At 34.8% G+C, this 20,778-nt stretch overlaps 2 protein-coding genes across 2 annotated transcripts; both read left to right on the forward strand.

Moving 5' to 3' along the window:
• Positions 1-1,021: 1,021 nt before the first annotated feature.
• On the forward strand, positions 1,022-2,523 carry LOC131604837 (uncharacterized). Its single transcript, XM_058877252.1, has 2 exons — positions 1,022-1,078; positions 1,294-2,523. Exons 1-2 carry the CDS (start codon positions 1,022-1,024, stop codon positions 2,521-2,523), a joined length of 1,287 nt encoding a protein of 428 aa, XP_058733235.1.
• Positions 2,524-4,050: 1,527 nt separating this feature from the next.
• On the forward strand, positions 4,051-9,510 carry LOC131601748 (mRNA cap guanine-N7 methyltransferase 1-like). The gene is made up of 13 exons (XM_058873628.1): positions 4,051-4,320; positions 4,690-4,829; positions 4,930-4,998; positions 5,083-5,154; positions 5,569-5,670; positions 6,151-6,207; positions 6,719-6,857; positions 7,028-7,092; positions 7,213-7,263; positions 8,296-8,358; positions 8,456-8,579; positions 8,937-8,998; positions 9,090-9,510. Exons 1-13 carry the CDS (start codon positions 4,245-4,247, stop codon positions 9,189-9,191), a joined length of 1,122 nt encoding a protein of 373 aa, XP_058729611.1. The 5' UTR covers positions 4,051-4,244; the 3' UTR covers positions 9,192-9,510.
• The last annotated feature ends 11,268 nt before the right edge of the window (positions 9,511-20,778 follow it).

Genomic DNA, 20,778 nt, shown 5'->3' on the forward strand with positions numbered 1-20,778 from the left:
TATTAATCTATTTTCATAAAATAGGGGGATTTTGTGAAAAAGAAATAGAAAGCCAAAAGGAAGAAGAAGAGCAAATTAGAGAGAAAGCAGAGAACGTGAAAGTGCGAAAGAGCAAGGAAGAGGAAGTTAAACTGGGCAATTTTGTCGATGTAGCTACGAGTATCGATGGGGTAGTCGTAAATGTGGTAGATGTCGGAGGTGACTTTCATAGCAAGCAAGACTTTGATGATCGTGAAAGCATGCTAACATGGATTCGTAGGAACACAACTAGTCTTAATTTTGGTGTGGAAATAGGAAGATCGGATAATGGTACGACAAGAAGAAACCCGTTTGTAACAATATTGTGCGAAAGAAGCGGTATATACCATCCTCCTCTAAAGAATTTTAAAAGAGACGACATGGGCACTAGAAAATGTGAGTGTCCATTTAAAATTCGTTGTTACATGTTGGCTAACACGAAGTGGAGATGCTCTATTATTTGTGGTTTGCATAACCATGCTTTGTGCGCAGAATTACAAGGTCATCCGGTGGCATGTCGGCTCAATCCGGTTGAGAAGACATCTATTAAAGACATGTTCTTGAATTTTGTTCAACCGAAAAATATATTTGCCACATTGAAAAGGACGACAACATTTCAAATATAAGGCAAGTGTATAATCAACGGTACCACAATAAAAAGGAGAGTAGGGGAGATATGAGCGAGATGCAACATTTGTTGAAAATGTTGGATGATAACAAATATGTGGTGCGGTACAAATATTGCGATGACGAGGTTACGGTCCGAGATATTTTTTGGACTCATCCGGATTCCATAAAGTTGTTCAAGACTTTCTCGACAATGCGCCTTCTCGATTCTACCTACAAGACCAACAAGTATCGACTCCCATTATTCAAGATGGTCGGCGTTACATCCATCGAGAAGACATTTGCCGTTGGTTTTGTTTTTCTGGAGTGTGAAAAAGAGGATAATTTTTGGTGGGCCTTGGAGGTGTGACGCTCACTTTTGAAAAAACACGTCGAGATGCCTAAGGAGATTGTTACGGACCGCGACCCTGCTTTGATGAATGCGGTTGCAAAGGTATTTCCTTCTTCTGATGCATTACTTTGTTGATATCACATATCATGTAATGTGAGAAGTAAGGTTAAACCCGTCAGGGGACAAAACAAGTAGCGATCGAAGGTGGGAAAGTGGTGAAGCCCGAAGTGATCGTTGACCAAATAATGGATGCATGGGCTCGTATTGCAAGTTAGTTGACAAAAGAACTTTACGCCGATGCCGTATTGCAATTTCAGAAAATATGTGAAAAATATCCCGATTTATTGAAATACGTTGAAAGCACCATTCTTGACAAGGTGAAAGAGAAGTTTGTTTGTGCATGGACTGATAAGGTCAGACACCTTGGAAATACAACCACCAATAGAGTTGAGTCGGCACATGCTACTTTGAAAAATTGGTTGTGTGATAGAAAGGGTGATTTGTGTAAAGCATGGGACACCATAAATCACATGATTTTGAACCAACACAACGAAATACAAACGTCGTTTGGTCGGAGAATTACGATTTTGGAGCATCGATTTAAGAACAACATCCTTTACTCTCAATTGATCGGCAATGTGTCTCGGGCCGGATTGAATTATATCTTTCATGAGGCGAATCGAGGTGAAATAATTGGTGGCGATACTGCAAAGTGTGGTTGCACTATTACTATCACGTATGGTCTCTTGTGTGCTTGTGCTATTGCTAAAAAAGTGAGATTAGGTGAGCCAATAACAATGAATGAAATCACTCCTCATTGGAAGAGACTTAGTTTTGATGATGATGGTTGTGTCGAAGAAGATTCGAATATCTCTATTATTTCCGAGTTGGAAGTGATACAAGAGAGGTTTTCGAAGGTCGATGACTACACGAAATTATACATCAAAGAACAATTGAGGAGGATTGGATTTTCCGAAACAACCGACATGAAACCGCCGTCTCAACCCGTTAATACAAAAGGTGCTCCGAAGAAAGTGAGGTCTACGCCAAATGACAACTCGACAACACGGTCTCCTTCATATTGTGAGCACGTCGACAAACTCTTTCCTGACTCACCTACTCAAAAATCGCAAAAATCCCAAAAGAGTTCAAACAAGGGAGTTCGCCTAAGCAAACAGCCTCCGACACCTATTCCACCGCAAGTTCCGCAAGTATCGACTCTGATTCTTACACCTATTGTTCAAAAAGTTTCGATTCCAACACCTATTGCGCTATCAATTGAAGAGGTACAAATTGCTCCAAAAATTCCATTCATTAACGAGATGCCGATTTTTATGCATAAATACATCGACCGGATCGTCAATGTGGTGGGGGACGGTAATTGCGGATTTCGGGCCGTATCGGCTTTGCTTGGTAAGAGAGAGGGTGCCCATAAGCTTGTCCGTCATGATCGTATCGACGAGTTGGTGAACCATAAAGACTCGTACACGCGGGTATTTGGAGACGAAACCAAATTTCAATCGCTCAACGAACCTCTTGTTCCTTAGGGGGCGCCTAGGCACCGGTTTCACGTTGGATGAGATTCCCGGAAATGAGACATCTTATTGCATGCGCATATGACATGGTATGCATTGAATTGACGCGTTATGGTTTTTCGGAAACCTTTTTTCCGCTCTGCACCGCACCTCCTGCAAATCCAATTGATCGTATTATGTGTTGGATGGCTCGCCAAATCACGTCATTTTGTACAAGTTTACTTGAAGCCGGGATGCCCCATACCACCTACGTCACCGGAATGGAATCTTCATCATACCAAACTTGCCGAGACATGGCCGAATTTATTTGTTGATAGGATGCATGAATTTGAAAGATTGAATAATATCGATAAAATCTCAAATGCGAAAATGTCAAAATTGAAACCACCAATAGATTTAGCCGGTGACAGTTTTTTTGATGTATTTATCTAGTTTCAAAGTGTAATATATGCACTCTATAACATTGCAATATAATCCTTTTTTGTGTTTGTTTGTTTGTTTGTTTGTGTGTTTGTGTATTTGTCTCTTGAAAAATGCTGCTACTGCTTTCTGTTCTGGTTTTAAATTAGCAGGAAAACTTTCGTAGATCCATATACGGAAAGGTGTTAAAATGAAATTACAGGTCTTTCTCGTAGATGCATATACGAAAAGGTGTTACATATGACCCTTCCGTGGATACATCTACGGAACTGACTGTGACAGAGATTATGCGGTCCATATTCTCCAAAGGCTTCTATATATTTGGGGTTTCTAGGTTTGCATTGCACACAAGCACAAACCCTAAACACAAACACACAACACAAACACATAAAATGTCTCGCATTAGGCCAGATGGATGTCACCGAACATCAATGAAGCGTCCCGATCTTGAACCGGAATACCGCATAAGGGGTGAGCATGTCATTTTCTCTCCCGTCAAACCACCCGTGTCGGTGAAGTTTTAGAATATCCATTCCTTCGACTAACTCAAGAGGACTATCATGTCTTTTTTAGAGGGGGAGTACAAACCCGGAGAAGAAATCAAAAGGATCCAGAGGCTTATAACAAGTACCTCGTTCGCGACCGGAAAAACGGAACGTTGGCGGGTTGAAGTGAAATGGGACATGGATTGCATTCAAATGATGCATGGATTAGATGACATTGTTTTAACCGTTGTAATTTCTTAGATCTATTAGTTTTCTTAATTTTCTGTTTGAAATTTCGGTGTAATATCGATTAATCAATGAATCAATGAAATGTATTTTATGTTTACAAATGCTTTTGTTTTGGTTTTCTGGTTGTGGGTTTATTCCGTAGATGCATATACGGAAGGCTTCCGTAGGTGCATCTACGGAACAGAACAACGTTAAATAAAAAATAAGTGCTTTCGGAGATCCATCTACAAAAACACAAGGACAAAATGGTCAATTCAATGGTGTGTAAGAGGGCCATAAGGTTGAGAGAGAAATTCTCAAATTTTTTTTCGTATATAATATCTGTGTAAATCTTTATTATTATTTTATTATTACTCCTCTGTAGGTTAATTTGGTGATATTATTTTTCACTCTCCATCTCTTCCGTTGAACCCTTTCCTTTCTCTTCCTCGAACTTTAACTAAACCAAAACCCAACTTTTCTAAACTTTCTTCATATTTAATTTCATTTAATTCATAACACTGCTACTACACAACCAGCACCCACACACCCAATCTTCATATATATATATATATATACTTTGATTCTTCATCTCTCTCAATGAAACGAGGCTACCGAGAATCTCCTTCATCTTCATTCGGCCCTCCTCAATCTAAATCTAGACATAATTCTCAAGGTATGATTTCACCATTTTCAACGCCGATTTTTTGTTGTATCGATCTAGGTTTCCCTAATTTCACCTTTTATTTTGAGCATTGGTTTGGTATCAGTTAATTTGAGCTTTTGTTTTGTAATATTAGGTTAAGTTTCAACAGTAAAGTTAAAAGTAAAGGGTTCACTGTGTAATTAATAATAATAATAGTCAGTTTTGCTAGTATATTTGATAAAAAAGAAGTACTACTATGACATTGAGCTTTGATGAATTAGTAATTTAATGTAAATCAAACCTACGCAGCTTTGATACCTCTGAAAAAAAGTGTGTCAGGGTCGGTGTCTGAAACAGGTGCGGATTGTGGCTTATTTTCGATTGAGTTATTGTGTGTAGGTGATGTGAATTTCCTGGAGGATGAAACCACGAAGAATTTCGCTCAGAAAGTAGCTGATCATTACAGTGCAAGATCAAACCAGACCCTGGAAGAACGAGAAGCTAGCCCAATTATTCATTTGAAGAAACTTAATAATTGGGTATACGTGTATTTTCCGTAATATATGATTTTGTCGTCACTGTCACCGTGGTATTAGATGATTTTTTATTGATGGTTTTTGCAATTTTGTTATTTAACAGATTAAGAGTGTCTTAATTCAGCTTTACGCTCGCCGAGGAGATGCAGTACTCGACCTTGCATGTGGCAAGGTGTTGGTGGTTTTCAGCTGTTGTTTATATACTGCAACTCATTCTTAGTTTCTTATCGCTGCTTTCGTATTTTGGTTTCACTAGGGTGGTGATCTTATCAAATGGGACAAGGCGAAAATTGGATATTATGTTGGTATTGACATTGCTGACGGTTCAGTAAGTTTTAAACTTTTCTGCTCTGGTTTTCCCTATCTGGTTGTTTATACAATCATTACCATCAAATCATACTATATTTGATAGGAAAAAACATTCAACACAATCATTCAAGTCATTTCTGCGCAACAATTAAGGATATACTTTAAACTTAGCCTTATATTTTGCGAAATATTATTCACAAAATCTTGCTGCTGACTACATCTTATTTTAATTTCAATTTCTTCAAACGACAATAACAAGACATTAAATTGTTCGTAGTACACTGATACATATTTTTTATGTTCTTACTAGTGGCAGTAAATTTTCTATTATAATTTTATATTCCCCTAATTTTAGGAAACATTGTATACCTTATTTTTCCAAACTAGTTGTAATTGTGTTATATTTGTAATCTGAGTTCAACCATCCCTGCAGATCAAAGATTGCCGTACCCGTTACAATGGTGATGCTGACCATCATCAACGACGTAAAAAGTTTTCATTTCCTGCTCGCCTCATGTGTGGAGATTGTTACGAGGTGATTAATATTTCATGGAAAAAAATAGCTTTATACTTATCACTTAATGTTTTGAAGTTTACGTTTCATCTCTGTATTTTGTTAAGGACATTGATGGTTTGTTTGGGAACAAATTGAGAAGGGTATGAAAATTGGAAGATACTGTGAAAAACTGAAAATAGATGGGGGAATATTAGATTCACAACTTTTTCTCTTTCTTTAAATTCATTTTCCTCAAATCATTTGAATCAAAATGAACATAAATGTGTTTTGTCTCATTCTCGATAAATTTTCTTTCTTTTTCTGTTTCTGCTTTTCTTCTGCCATCACAAGTGTTGTTAGCATACTATACTCCCATACCTCTTGACATTGAAATTTCAAAACCAGAAAACTTAAATGATAAGTAATGCAGAGAAAGTGATATTCAGCTTCAATAATAATTTCTGTATTTGTTAAGATGTTAAAAGTAGGCGTTGTTGTTCATGTCATTTACAATTTCAGGTTCGCTTAGACAAAGTTCTTGCAGACGATGCTCCTTTTGATATCTGTAGTTGCCAGGTAAATGATGCACTCTTGTGTTAATATAGATTATCGTATTTATGCTGAAAGTAATGTTATCAAATAGCGGCGCCATGGCCGCTATGGCGGTTATACATGGCAGTTTTTGGGCTCGCCGCAATGGTAAATATCGGCCGATATTGCGGGTTTTTCCGCTATAACAGCACCGCAAAGTGGCCGATATGGCGGGATTTTGGCTCTCCGCCATGGACTGCCATCCACCATCGACAACACTGGCTGAAACCGATGTATACTACTATAAAATGTGATCTCTTTAGAAGTGCTCTCTCCTAGAAACTACCTTGTTTTCTGCATCAACTTTTGGATCATGTTTTCTTGTTAAAAATCCGTATGTATTTCTTTTATTACACTTTTTGCATCTAGATTCTCAAGTGTTTTTGCAATATTGCCTTACTGTTTAATCTCTTTTAGCTCACGACATACCAATTACAAACTTGTTGCATCTTGAAAGTGTTTATTTCTAATCTGATAAACATTTTAAATGCTGCAGTTTGCATTGCATTACTCCTGGTCTACAGAGGCACGTGCTCGGCGAGCATTGGCTAATGTGTCGGCTTTACTTCGTCCCGGAGGCATTTTCATTGGAACTATGCCAGATGCCAATGTGATTATCAAGAAGCTTAGAGAAGGTTTTTGATGCACTTAAATTCTAATTACCATTCTTTCAAAATAAACTTAGTCGTTGATGAAATTATCTAACATCCATTGATCTATGTAGCGGACCTCATTTAGTTAGATAAGACATTGTGATTGTTGTTTTCTAAAACAAATCTAATGGAAATTTGATGTGAATATGCAGCTGAAGGATTGACTTTTGGCAACAGTGTCTACTGGATCCGTTTTGACAAAGAATTTTCTGATAAGGTAATTTTGTTCTCCTGATCCTCTTGCTTCATCATTTTCTTTTATAATGTGTGGAACTTGTACAATTGTGGGAGTGATTTTGTGAGTTCTACATCTAACCAAATTTCTCCTGTGATTCAGAAATTTAAATCTTCCAGCCCCTTTGGAACCAAGTACACGTTCCATTTGGAGGTATCATTTCTTTTTACTCTTCTCATTTTTCTAAGCATCTAATAGTTGTTTTCCCATAACACGAGGCTGATCGTGAGATTGTATGTCAAACTAATGTAAGATGTATGACCACTACACTAACATATTAAGTTATCATTCAGCAGCACATTTGTTACTTGTTCATAACCCTTTAACTCTTGCAGATTTTTGACTAAGTCATTTATTTAAACGGGTCTAAGTACTAACATTTTTCAAGTGAGTCTAACTAAAAGCTCGAGTTTAGCTTGTTAAAAGGAGCAGAGTTTAACCTGGACTCATTTATTTAAATGAGCCTAGCTAAAAAAAATTCATATATTATTCGCCACTATAAAAAAGAAATTTCAAAATTAATTTATTACTCTATGTCTCAATAGAGTTCTATGTATTTACTTATTATAAATAAAAAACAATGACTAGGAAATCATTATCATCAATTTATGAGTAGATTACAATGAAGCCCATATATATGTAGTACAATCATGGATATGATACTACAATGATATGAGAAATGAAATATTTAAAATTCAAGAAATGACATAGCTTAGGTATGTTAATAAAATTAATAAAAGAAACATATATAGAATATTTGTAAAAAATACATTAATAATTCCTCATTAATGTATAGCTATAATGACCATTGACTACAATTTACCAAAGATACATGTAATAAAAACAAAAATTATAGAGTTTTTTTGCCTAAATTAAAATACATTTTAACATTGTTGTGACACTGAGGCCGTAACTACAAAGACAGAGGATCTACGAGTCTTCTCTTTGTTTCTGGGGAGAGAGCTTTTTTTTCTTTCAAAATGTCAAGGCTTGAACTTGACTCGTTAAAATAATCAAGTTCAATCTCAAGTTTAGGTTAGTTTATTTAATTAAGAAAACAAGCTCGGTGGACGATTTATCGAGTTCAAATTGTTTCCAATGTAGTTTTTTTATTTTTTATTTTTCCATAACACCCTTATTTTTAAGACTTATATGCACTATTTAAAACATTGCTTTTTGTTGCAGGATGCTGTTGATTGTCCTGAATGGATTGTACCCTTTGACGTATTCAAGTCATTAGCCGAAGAGGTATGTATTATTGCCTGCAAAACTATTAAATTGACGTATTCAACGGCTAAAATTAAAGTTTGTGGGTTTCACATTGGAGTTTGATTATAATTTGCAGTATGATTTTGAGCTTGTTTTCGCAAAGAACTCGCATGAATTTGTTCACGAGTATATGAAACGACCGGAATTTGTGGAGCTCATGCGAAGACTTGGTGCATTGGGGGATGGCAACCAAGATCAGGGTAACCCTTCGTAACTGTGCTGTTTCATTTTCTATTAAATTTTAAAAGAGGAAAGACTGTCATTAACTTGTCATTCTTCTGCTTTTGTATCATATTCGTCTTAATTCCCTTTGCTTATTTCAGTTTCTTAATAGTGTCCAAATTTCAATATTCATGATATATGTTTTTAAATTTAAATTTACAAAAGAACTGTGCTGTTAAAATGAAATTTTATACAGAAAAATGTGTGACTAAAATTGATAATTATGTTGAAGTTTCCTTTATATATTAAGGTGCAGATTAAAGATTATTACATTTCCCTGTCAGTTTTTGAAATCTTTTTTATTTCTCCGGTTAATAGATTTATATTTATATTAGGTACACTATCAACGGATGAATGGGAAGCAGCATATTTATACATGTCATTTGTATTGAGAAAGGTAATTGTGTTGGCTAGTTCATTTCATGCTGATAATGCCAGCATTTGTCAAAATTTGCTAGCTAAATTCGGTTTTCTTTCTGAACTAACAGCGAGGCCAACCTGACAAAAACCAAGCTAGCAGCAAAAAAGACCGAGGATTGATGCATATTACAGAGGACGACATAATGTTTATTAATGGCTATGACTATTGACGACTAACACAAAACAAATAAACTAGTGACTTGCTTTTCGAGAAAGGAAATCAAACCGCAGAGGGTATGAAGCCAACCTTCACTGGCAATTTGCCATGAGCCAGTACCATATATCTCACAATCTTTTGTTGAATGTTGTAAGTTGGCAATAAATGGTTGAAGAGAATTTTCTGCCCTAGAAAGTGTAAGTTAAAAATCATGAAAAGTAAAACATAAGTAAAAAGAATATCACAATTATTTATTTAGTTTTCCATGACGACATATATAGACATGTATCATATATGTATTTATATATTTTTTTCTTCTAAATTTTCCCTTATATTTATTCATCTTATAGTAATTAGTAAGTTGTAGAACATATATATTTTTAATTAGGACTCAAGTAACACAACATATATAGTTCAATTCATATTACAAAGATTCATAATCATGAAAATATGAATGAAGTTGATTAACATAGGACCATCGAAGAAAAAAAAATTAATATGGTAAAATATAATATGATTTTAAAAATTTATATTTTTAGAGAATATATAATTAAAACTTTTTTGGACTTGATATTGAATAAAAAGTTCTTAGATTTTATAAATTATAGACTAAATAGTAAATTAATAATTGAAATTTACATTGATCAACTCTTATATGGATTATAAATTTAATGATTAATCATAAATAATATATACAAATAATTTTATATAATACTTTTTATAATATTGTATTATTCACATAAATAAAAAATAATTAAATTTTTTTATGTATAATTTATTAAGATTTTTCATATTGTAAAATTTTATTTTGTATTTAACATAATTTTTAAATATGTTTAATCATATGACTGTATTTAACTACTTAATCAAATATATTATTTCGTTTTAAAAAAATTTAAGGTAAAAATTCTAAAAATCTAGTAGTTTCTAAGACCATTTACAATGGTTTCAACACTCAACACCCACTTTTTCAACTCCCAACACTCCATATCATTTTCTCTCTCTTCCACCTCACACTCAACACTACTCTAAACACCCATTGGAAGAGATTTTGCATGTTGAGTTCAACTAAACACACCCATTGCACATGGTCTAATGTGAAAGTTCCATAGTGCAGACCAAACTGCCCAACCCACTTCATGCATATCTAAATAATACTTAAAAAAAATAAATAATCAAACTCTTTATGTCATCTATTAGAGCGAAGGTGTAAAGTCCCAATAAATATTTAATATGCAATTCAATAAAATAATATTATAAAATAGTCTTGAAAGCTTATAAATAGGGTAAGCTTTGTTTCTAGTCCTCACTTGTAGAATTTGCACAATTTTTTCATTATGAAACGTTTCTACATCATTCATTTTTGAATGTCCACTTACATATTACATATGAATTCACAACATTTTAGGTAGTTCATAAACATTTCACATGAAAGTTAATAACACACTTGGCACCATCTAAAAATGTAATATTTGGTGAGGAACATTGACACCATGCTCATGTGGGAGACAAACACACTCGAATTTTGAAATATAAACTCGCTCAACTTGATCCAAGATCCCTTTAAATGACAAGACAAGATACATTGGAGTTGCATAGTAGCTGTCTAACATTAGAGAATTATGTACTAAATTATTTAAAAAATTTCCTTAAATACTCCCAAGTACTAATAAGTAAAACCCCCCTATGAGGGTCTTACAAATGCATTCCCCTTAGAGGGAAATCGGAAATAGAATAAGTAAGCACGATGAATAAAAATTAAAATTTCTATTTTGATGTATTCTTAAATCATATATTTATTATTACCTATTGTAGCGCAAAATTGTTGCTCATTGAAACTGACTTAATCATGAGTGTTGCACGAAAGACAACGTCTTAATTCAGTCCATTCAAATATAATTTTGAACAAAATAAGCTTTCACCTACACTGCTAGTTGTGATAGATTGAAATCTTTAGAGAGGACGCGAGCTTAGATTCTTAGTGCGACTAAAGTTTTGAGAATCTATGAATGAGTGACTATCATCTCAATATAAGGATTCCATTTATAGAGCCACTAATGTGCATCATAACTTATGACATACTTTGTTTCTTTAATTGACGATAGTTCTTCGTAAGAGTGCACCACCAAATTATAAACAAATCTTATTCATTTAGTTAATCTCCAATCTATTTGTCCTTATGTGCGTGACCTTATAGATTAATATAATATTGATAATAATGTCATCTAACATACTCTTTTAGTGATAATGTTCTTGTGTAAAATTACCCCTTTTTACTAATATCAAATATAAGGCATAATATGTGTTACCATTTCATTGTCTAATATTATAATTCTTGATACCCAAGTATACTTAGTAATAACAAATAGCTCAATATTTTATATTGGTTTATTTCAACATCACCATGCATTTTATATTTATACTCAATCAAAGGACGCGTAGATACTACTATCACTTATGTAGGAGGAAAAAAATTCTATCTTGGTTACACATTCTCCTTTGCATGATCCCTGGAGAACCCAATTAACTGAATTTATAACTGTCTTGTTACATACAACATTTGGCAAAACTAAAGGGACCAACCCCTAATGCAGAGACCATAATGCGTTGAGATCGAAGGATGAAATACAACACACTTTGTAGTATTCTCGTCGTGGTTCAATCCAGTATAAATATTAACTCATAACATTCATACACATGCCAAAATTTAATATCTCATATCCTTGACTTATGTTATCTAATCATTAATTGATGACAATTATAACAAGTGTACTAGTCTCATTGAAGTAATAAAATTAATTCGTCTTCACATGAATTGTAAATTTAACTAGGTAATAATAATGTGATTTAAAGTAAATAACAAGGGTGGTTTTCAATAAAGTTTTGGTTACACAAATAAGATATTAAATTTGCTGGAGTAAATTTCGATAATGAAAGACGATTAGATCTTTGTTTTGAATCCCATAATTATACCTGTTGATAAACTGTATATTAATTAAATTAAAATTACACTATCAAGAATGCATCGTCGTTTAGCTATCCATGCTATGAAAGTGGGTGACATGTAACACTCCATTTCTATCCGGTAATTATAATAAAAATCAGAGTATAAAAATTCCAACCAACACATAGAATATCACATTTGCAGCTTAATAACAACGACATAAACACATTCAATACATATACATAACACTTTTAAATGGATGAACTCATATTCCACCTATTTAGTCTTTAAAAAAATAAATCAACTTTAATTAACCACGCAGCGGATTCACAACCTTAAACTTCAAATCAAATACCCTAATATGTTGTCCAATTTAAATCAACTCCAAGACATCAAGTCTTTAGCTTCAAATAAACATAGCATCTTACTTCGACATAAAACAACTTCAAAAATAATAAGTCTTAAGAAAACAACTCAAAAATTCAGCAATGGAAACAAATCAACAATAAGGAAAAACATGCGTTCGTCCCCCCGAGTGCTACGTATCAGAGCGACAACACCGACTCGAACTAATGAAGGTAACAACTATCCTTCTTGATTACTTGCACGTTACCAATAGAGGGTAACATTCAAACATAAGGGGTGAGATATCGAACTATATAATCGAGTGTATGATAAACAATATATTAGAATTAGAGTATATAAAATCACCACTTCATACGAAAAAAAATACTTCAATCTTCACAACTCATCAACACAACAACTTAAATATGCGACTTGATACAATGCACATGCATGCGGTACCATTGGAGCAGAACTCCCAACTTAAAACTGTCAATTAATAGAGGCATCAACAAGGCATAAGCCTTCAACTTAATTTGCCAATCCAGGCCAACTTACTGAGCATCAGCTCCAACTTGATATGCGATGTATGCGACACAATTATGAATGTCACAACCACAACAAGGATAATAATTCAACAGCAAACACAACAACTTATCAACATTGGCCATAAAGCCTATAACTTTATTTTTGCCTATAAAAGAGGCAACTCAACCAACTTCACATCACCTGCAAGTTTTACATCTTTTCAACAAATATTCAACACACCAATTCAACCAAAACAACCTACACACGCTCCGTAATTATTCAGACAGTTTTCGACCAAAATGGGTTAATTAATTTATCGGTTAAAATTACTAATACTCCCATTCGGTACTGTTTTCATCAATTTCTTATTATTACTACTAGTTCTCTGTTATTAAAAATTGATTCTGCTACAAAATCTTGTCTCTGTCATTATTCTTACTGTCACAAAATAATTCTGCTGCTAAATCAATTTTCCTGTCATTCTATTCCAAACTATAATACCAGCTAAATTATATATATCCTTCTGCTATTTTAGTTAAGCCTATTACCAATTTATTTCCTGCTACGGATATACTACTTCTGCCAAACAAACACTAATCTGTTATTTATCACTACTGAACAATGTCTCTTTTAATTATTATTGCTGAAACAATTATACCAATCACTCAATTGTTCAATTTCCTAACCATACTAAGGTATCTCCTAAAATATATTATGTTATCTACATTTATACTAAGATAAAAACAATTAAGAAAAGGACAAAAGTTGAGTGGCCCCCCACCCCTTATGAAGTGCCCCCCCTGTTGGTCAACTGGGCGCCCACCTTGGCTTATGGGGCGTCCGTCCCTTATCTTGTGTGGCCCCAGCCACATTTTTCTTCTTCCTTTAGACAATTACTCTTCTTCTCCTCTGTTCTACTAATCTCAGAATTAATTCGATTCGTAATTTTGTCAAACCCAATAACACAACACCTAGTATTACAGGAACATCAAATCATGCTAAATTAACACAGAACAATTTTTGCAACAACCATTCATTGACAGAACCAGTTTCTTATCAACTTCAAAAGCATCACAACAAACAACACCAAACATAGAGTAATAATTTTAGTAACCCAAAACCCCACATATCGCCTATCATATTCCCGATTATAGAGTTAGAACCCCATCCTTACCTTGGATTGAAGGTCACTCTAAAAATTCTTCGATTGTGTCGTGCGCTCGGTTTTTTGCCATACCTCTCGTGGAGAGATACGCGAACTGACTCTTTTTTGTTTCTGCTTTTGTATTTTTGAAAATCAGAGAGTCGCCACCGACCTTTTATTTTATCCAATTAAGGAAAGGTTTATAAAAGAAACAGAAAAAAGACCTTTAAGAAATTCTGGGTAAGGGGGTAGGTTATACAAAGGGAAGGTGTTAGCACCCTTTGTATCCATGGTTATCCATGGGCTCTTTAATTTGCTTAGCTCACTTGTTTTCAATTATTTTTCGATTGCCTTGAAATGCTCGTATGTGGTTCCAAATACCTTTGTAAATTGACTTTGTAATGATCCTTGTGCGGATGTATACAAAGTGTTTTTATCTTTCAAAAGATGTTTTTGAAAAAAGAACGTTAACTTCGTAATGATCCTTGTTTGGATATATACAAAGTATTGTCTTTTTGAAAGTTTTATTTTGAAAAACAAAGATATATGAGAGATTTGTTTGTCTTGATTTGAGCAAGCAAATTAGGAGGTCTACCCTGAGTTATAAGGTCTTTATCCTATTTCCTTTAAAAATCTATCCTTTCACCGGATATAAACAAAAGTTCGATTTTGCGTTTGAAATAATAGAATTTTATTTTTAGGAGCTCTAGGTTCAACCTTGTCTTGCCTAATGTGAGCATAGGCTATGCAGCCAAATACTCTCATTTTGTCGAGATCTGGTGGATGTCCCGACCAAACTTCTTCAGGTGTCTTCATATCTAACGCTGTCGAAGGACATCTGTTTATCAGATATGTTGCTGTCGAAACAGCCTCAGCCCAGAACACCTTTGTTAACCCCGCACTAGTCAACATGCATCTGACTCTCTCCAAAATAGTTCGATTAAACCTTTCATCCAAACCATTTTGCTGTGGAGTACCTGCAGTAGTTCTATGCCTTGCAATACCAGAGGCAGCACAAAAACTGTCGAATGCCTCATTGCAAAATTCAAGGCCATTGTCGGTTCTCAACCTCTTGACCTTTCTGCCAGTCTGATTTTCAACCAGAGTCTTCCAACTTTTGAAATTCTCAAAAGTTTCATCCTTAGTCTTCTGGATGAATACCCATAATTTTCTGGAATAATCATCTACTATGGATAGAAAATACCTTGCTCCTGAATGTGATGGACACCTTGCAGGCCCCCAAAGATCAGCATGGATGTAATCAAGGGATCCATGTGTTCTTTGTTTGCCTTTGTTGAACTTCACTCTGCAAGATTTTCCAGGTACACAGGGTTCACAAAACTTCAGCTTTTCGACTTTGTCTCCACCAAGCAGATTTTGTTTCCCTAATTCGACCAGACCCCTTTCACTGACATGGCCCAATCTCATGTGCCAGATTTCTGTTTTCGACAAAGGTTTCGTGGATGCAACATTTGTCGAACCACTTACAACTTCAGCCTCAAGGGTATACAAGCCTTGTTTCTTCACGCCTCTCAAGACTTCCTTCGAACCCTTCATGACTCTTAGGATACTTTTCTCTCCTTGGAAAACATATCCTTTCTTGTCGAATTCACCAAGAGAAAGCAGATTTCTCTTCAAATCAGGAACATACCTGACTTCAGTCAACAACCTTATTGACTCATCATGGAGCTTGAATCTCACAGATCCAACACCTGCAATCTTGCAAGCCTTGTTGTTTCCCAGTAATACTGATCCACCATCTTGATCACATAATTCCTCGAACAAGTCTTTGTTTGGAGTCATGTGCCAAGTGCAACCTGAATCCATAATCCACTCCTTTTTAGAGTCACTGCTTGAAACCACAAGAACATCAGATGATTCGAAATCATCTTGAACAATGGCAGCGTTGCCATTATCCTTACCTCCATGATATTTCAAGCGTTCAGGGCACACCTTTCTTGTGTGACCCTCCTTCTTACAATGGTAGCATCGAATGCCAGATGCTTCGCCACTGTAAGTCTTCGACTGGCTTTTGCCTTTCTTCTTGTCGAACTTACCATCCTTTCGTAAGAGTTTTCCTTTAACGGCCAAACCTTCGCCAACAGTCGAAGGTTTATGCTCCTTTCGTTCATTCAAGTCCTTAGAGTACAAGGCTGATTGAACTTCTTCAAACGTCAGGGACTCCCTTCCATACAAGAGAGTTTCTTTGAAGTGAGCATGTGGTCGAGGCAAAGAACACAATAGTAACAGCGCTTGATCTTCATCATCGATCTTCACATCAATATTTTCAAGATCAAGAATCAGCTTATTGAACATATCCAACTGCTCAGCCAATACTTTGTCTTCAATCATCTTGAATGAATACAAAGCTTGCTTCAGGTAGAGTCGATTAACCAGCGATTTGGTCATATACAAACTTTCAAGTTTCACCCATAACCCTGATGCCGTCGTCTCCTTTGATACCTGCCGGAGAACCTTATCACCAAGGCTCAACAAAATTGCGCTGTGTGCTTTCTCGATCATATTTGTCTTCTCCGCTGCCGTCAATTCTGCATTCATGGCTGCCTCTCCCTTCAACGCTTCCAAACAACCCTGCTGAACCAGTAGAGCTTTCATCTTCAAGCGCCACAGACCGAAATCATTCACTCCGGTGAACTTTTCAATCTCATACTTTGTTGAAGGCATCTTCTCCACGCTCACCGCACCAATTTGTTGTGAATTCAATGCCAAGAACAAAGTATAAAATAAGGGAGAATAAAGGACAAGGAAGAAGAGGAGCACAAGAATTGGTTATAACTGCTATTCTTTCACTTTCTCTTAAAACAAGATTACAAGTTTACAAGAATAACAAATAACCTCTCTCACCCTAAATTAGGATTTGCAGCTTAGCAATGATGAGAGACTAGTATGCTATTTATAATAAAACCTAACATACTAACTAATGGGCTTCTTCAGCAAGGCCCATTACACAAGACAACTTAATAAACAAGCTAACTTAACAAATTAGGGTTTAAACACTAAAACCTAATTTAACATGCTAACAACCCTAGCATCTTCGACATCAGCATGTGAACAATCCTTCGACTTCATGCTTAACTCTGTCGAACTGTCGAACCAAGAAGCTACCCTTCGACAATACTAGAGTTCGATCCAATATCTCACAAAGTTTGTTCCCAAGCCTACATAACCATTCTTTACGAACAAACTCTAAAGCGATTGAAATGGGGTTTCGACTTGACATTATATGCGTTAGAAATAGGAGTTAGAAATAAAATCAGTCTAAAAAAGAAGGCAAAAACATGAAGGACCCGTTTAACATACTGCAAAAGGTTTATCCTAATCAGGACATTGAAGATTGCTTTGTTTGGTGAAAGGATAATAATGGATTTTCAGTCAAGTCTAGCTACTTGTGTTTGATTGAGTTGTGTAATACAAGATTGACGATGGATGATGATATCTTATAAGAGTTGGGCATACTATGGAGGTCAAAGGTCCAAAAAAAAAAACTCAAGTGTTCAGACGGAACTACTTTTCTACAAGCTCCCAACAAGGTTTAAGTTAGCAAGGCGAGGAGTTCTGAGTGGTAGCCATGATGCAGTGTGTCCTATCTGCTAGTGCAGATAAAGTGTTCCATCTTTTTTTCTATTGTTGGGTTGTAATGCATGTATGGAATAATGTTTCTATTTTGATTAGCATTATTGAATTGGATTATGCAGTTCAATTGGAGAAAGCACCAAGCGCTTTTAGTCTTTACTTCATGGTGCATTAAACAAAAAGTACCACGTCTTGTTCTAGGTAGCGATTTGTTGGGCCATCTGGTTGAGCAACAATGAAATCTTGTTTATTGGAAGGCTTAGGTGAGTGGAGGAAATCGTAAGAGTGATACAAATATGGCTTGGGACTGGTTTGTTACTAGTAATATGGTCTACATTTGTTTAATCACTACAACAAATAACATTTTTTTTTGACGAAGCTTTCACCTCAGCTAGAAAAAAATGAGGTATTATGCCAAGGCGCGCCATGTTTTATTTTTTTATAAAAATAAAAACTACATTTTCTCTCGGTTTTTAGTAAAATCAGGGGGTAAAACAAATCAGGACACGCTTCGAATCCCACTAAAAGATGTTTATGTTTTTATTTGTTTATAAGTGAATACTAAATGATCTAAACCTTCAGTTTCCTTAAAAACCGAGGGATAACATAATCACATTTTACTTTAAAAGCACTCGTTAAACATATTTTACCCTAATCCTAACTTATATGCTGCTTCCCCAAACTAGCACACATCATTCTTTGGGATGGATTGCAAGATTGAAAAAAAATCTTCTATGTTCTTCTACCCTTGAACAAAATATTTTCTTTGCCATTGCAATCTATCTCATATAATGGTGTTGATGTTGTATTTTTGGAACAACTCACTATTAAATATCTGTTAAAGAGTGTTGGAAACGTTCATATGATAGATTTCAAGTGCAGAAAACCATTCCTGCTTCAAGGTTAAACAAAGAAGGTTGTTCAGCCTTTGAAAAGATAAATGCAACAAAATCTGAAATTGCAGTGAAGATGATGAAACTTGATTTTTTCAATATTCTGTGTAAACAATATAATGTTTTAAAAAAATAGATATCATTCACCTCGATTTTATTCTAAAATCGAGGGGCTTACTTATTTTATTTAATTTTTCCATTGAAAATAGAAAAAAATGTTTCCCATCGATTTTTTTAAAAATCGAGGGAATATGTTACACAGCTACAACAACGAATCTCTACCCTACATTCTTAATAGAACAACGCTCAAGATATTTCCTAGAAATCAATTCACATCAAACTATCTACATCCACCTATATATATATATATATATATATATATATATATATATATATATATATATATATATATATATATATATATATATATATATATATATATATATATATATATATATATATATATATCTTTCTTGTGGAAGCATTTTCCTTGATAACATTTGTTCAAGATAATGCAATTTTGGAACTTATAAAAGTTTGGAAAAGATCTCAATGATGGATTGCATGTGCAGAACATTTCCAATGTTTGGAATTGATATTTCCTTACTTAGGGAAAATAGCTCGTTAAAAGTAGATTGCATGCAGTCCATAGTGTAACGTTCAAATAATTTAATTAATTATTTAATTAAATTATTTCGGATTAATTGTCGAAGCTGTGAAATGTTGGAATATATGGATATAAGTTACTATGTTGATGTTGTTTGATTAGTTGATTAATATTGGTAATAATATTAATATAATTATTAGATTATTCTATATGGGCTTATTAAGTGGTTGATGGTAGTAAAAGGAGAGTATGGATACTAAGCCCAATAAGAGAATGGAAATATATGTTTAAGTGGAACAAGAGGAAATGGGGAAAAAGAATTAAAAAGTGGCATTTGTGAAAGAAGAAAGAAACAAGAGAAGAGTTTTTGGAGAGGAGAGGAAAAAGCTATGGCATAAAGGGGAAGAACTCCATTGGGGAAGAAGTAGGGATGGTAATGGGGAGGATCGGGGATGGTTATTACCTCCCCCAAACCCAAACCCGAATCCCAAAACAATCCCCATTGCCCGCCCCAAACCCAAACGGGGACAGCGAATTAAAACCCAAAACCGACCCAAACGGGTTCGAATTGGGTTCGGGTATCCCCGCCCCGCCATCATCCATTTAGTAAAATCGATTTTTTTAATAGAAATATTTATTTTTTCCAAAATTAAATTACTTTATAAATAATAAAATGAAACAATTTAAAAAAAATCATATATACATTTCAAATGTTTTAAATAATAAATTTAAATCAAAATATCAAAACTTTGGCTATCTATTTATTATTCTAAATTATCAAAAATATATAATAATATATAGAATGAAATAAACGGGGCGGGTTCGGGGTGGGTACTAGTGTCCCCATTACCCGACCTAACCCCATATTTTGTAATCGGGAAAAACCCAAATCCGAACCCAAACCCAGTCAAAGCGGGCTTTCCCCGTCAACTTTGGGGTGGGTACCCGCGGATATGGGTTTTGTTGCCATCCCTAGGAAGAAGAAGCTTTTGAAGAAAATTGCTAAGGTAAGGGTGGGGTTCTTACTCTCTAAGGGTTGACATGATGATAGGTATGTGTCATACCCCAAAATTTGCCCACTATATTTCAAGATATTTTTGGCTCAATCAGTCTCCTCAGATCCTCACACATCTCCATACTCAAGAAACTCTTCAAGGGTTAAGTAGACAAACCCTCTCCTAAGCAATCAACCCACAACTAGGGTTTTGCTTCTCTCAAGGTAAACTCAATTTCTAAGACCTAAATTGGACTTCATGGCTTCTCATAGGCCTCAAAGAATCCTCACACCAAGTTTAAAGCTCTGATTCAACAGATAGCTCAGTTAATGGCTCAAATGATCACCAGTCAACTAGTTTGACCTAAAAGTCAACTATGGTCAAAATACAGTCAAAACTCCCGATTTTTGGTCAACATCAACATTTTAAAGTTATATTCATCATTTTATCAAGGGTTGATCATGATTCATTAAGAAAAGCTTCAAAGTCAACAAAAGTCAAAGTTTCCAAATTAGGGTTTTTAAGGTGAAAGTCAACTAAACTTTGAATGGTC

This window comes from Vicia villosa, linkage group LG5 (assembly GCF_029867415.1).
Source record: "Vicia villosa cultivar HV-30 ecotype Madison, WI linkage group LG5, Vvil1.0, whole genome shotgun sequence".
In the NCBI taxonomy this organism is placed as follows: Eukaryota; Viridiplantae; Streptophyta; class Magnoliopsida; order Fabales; family Fabaceae; genus Vicia; species Vicia villosa.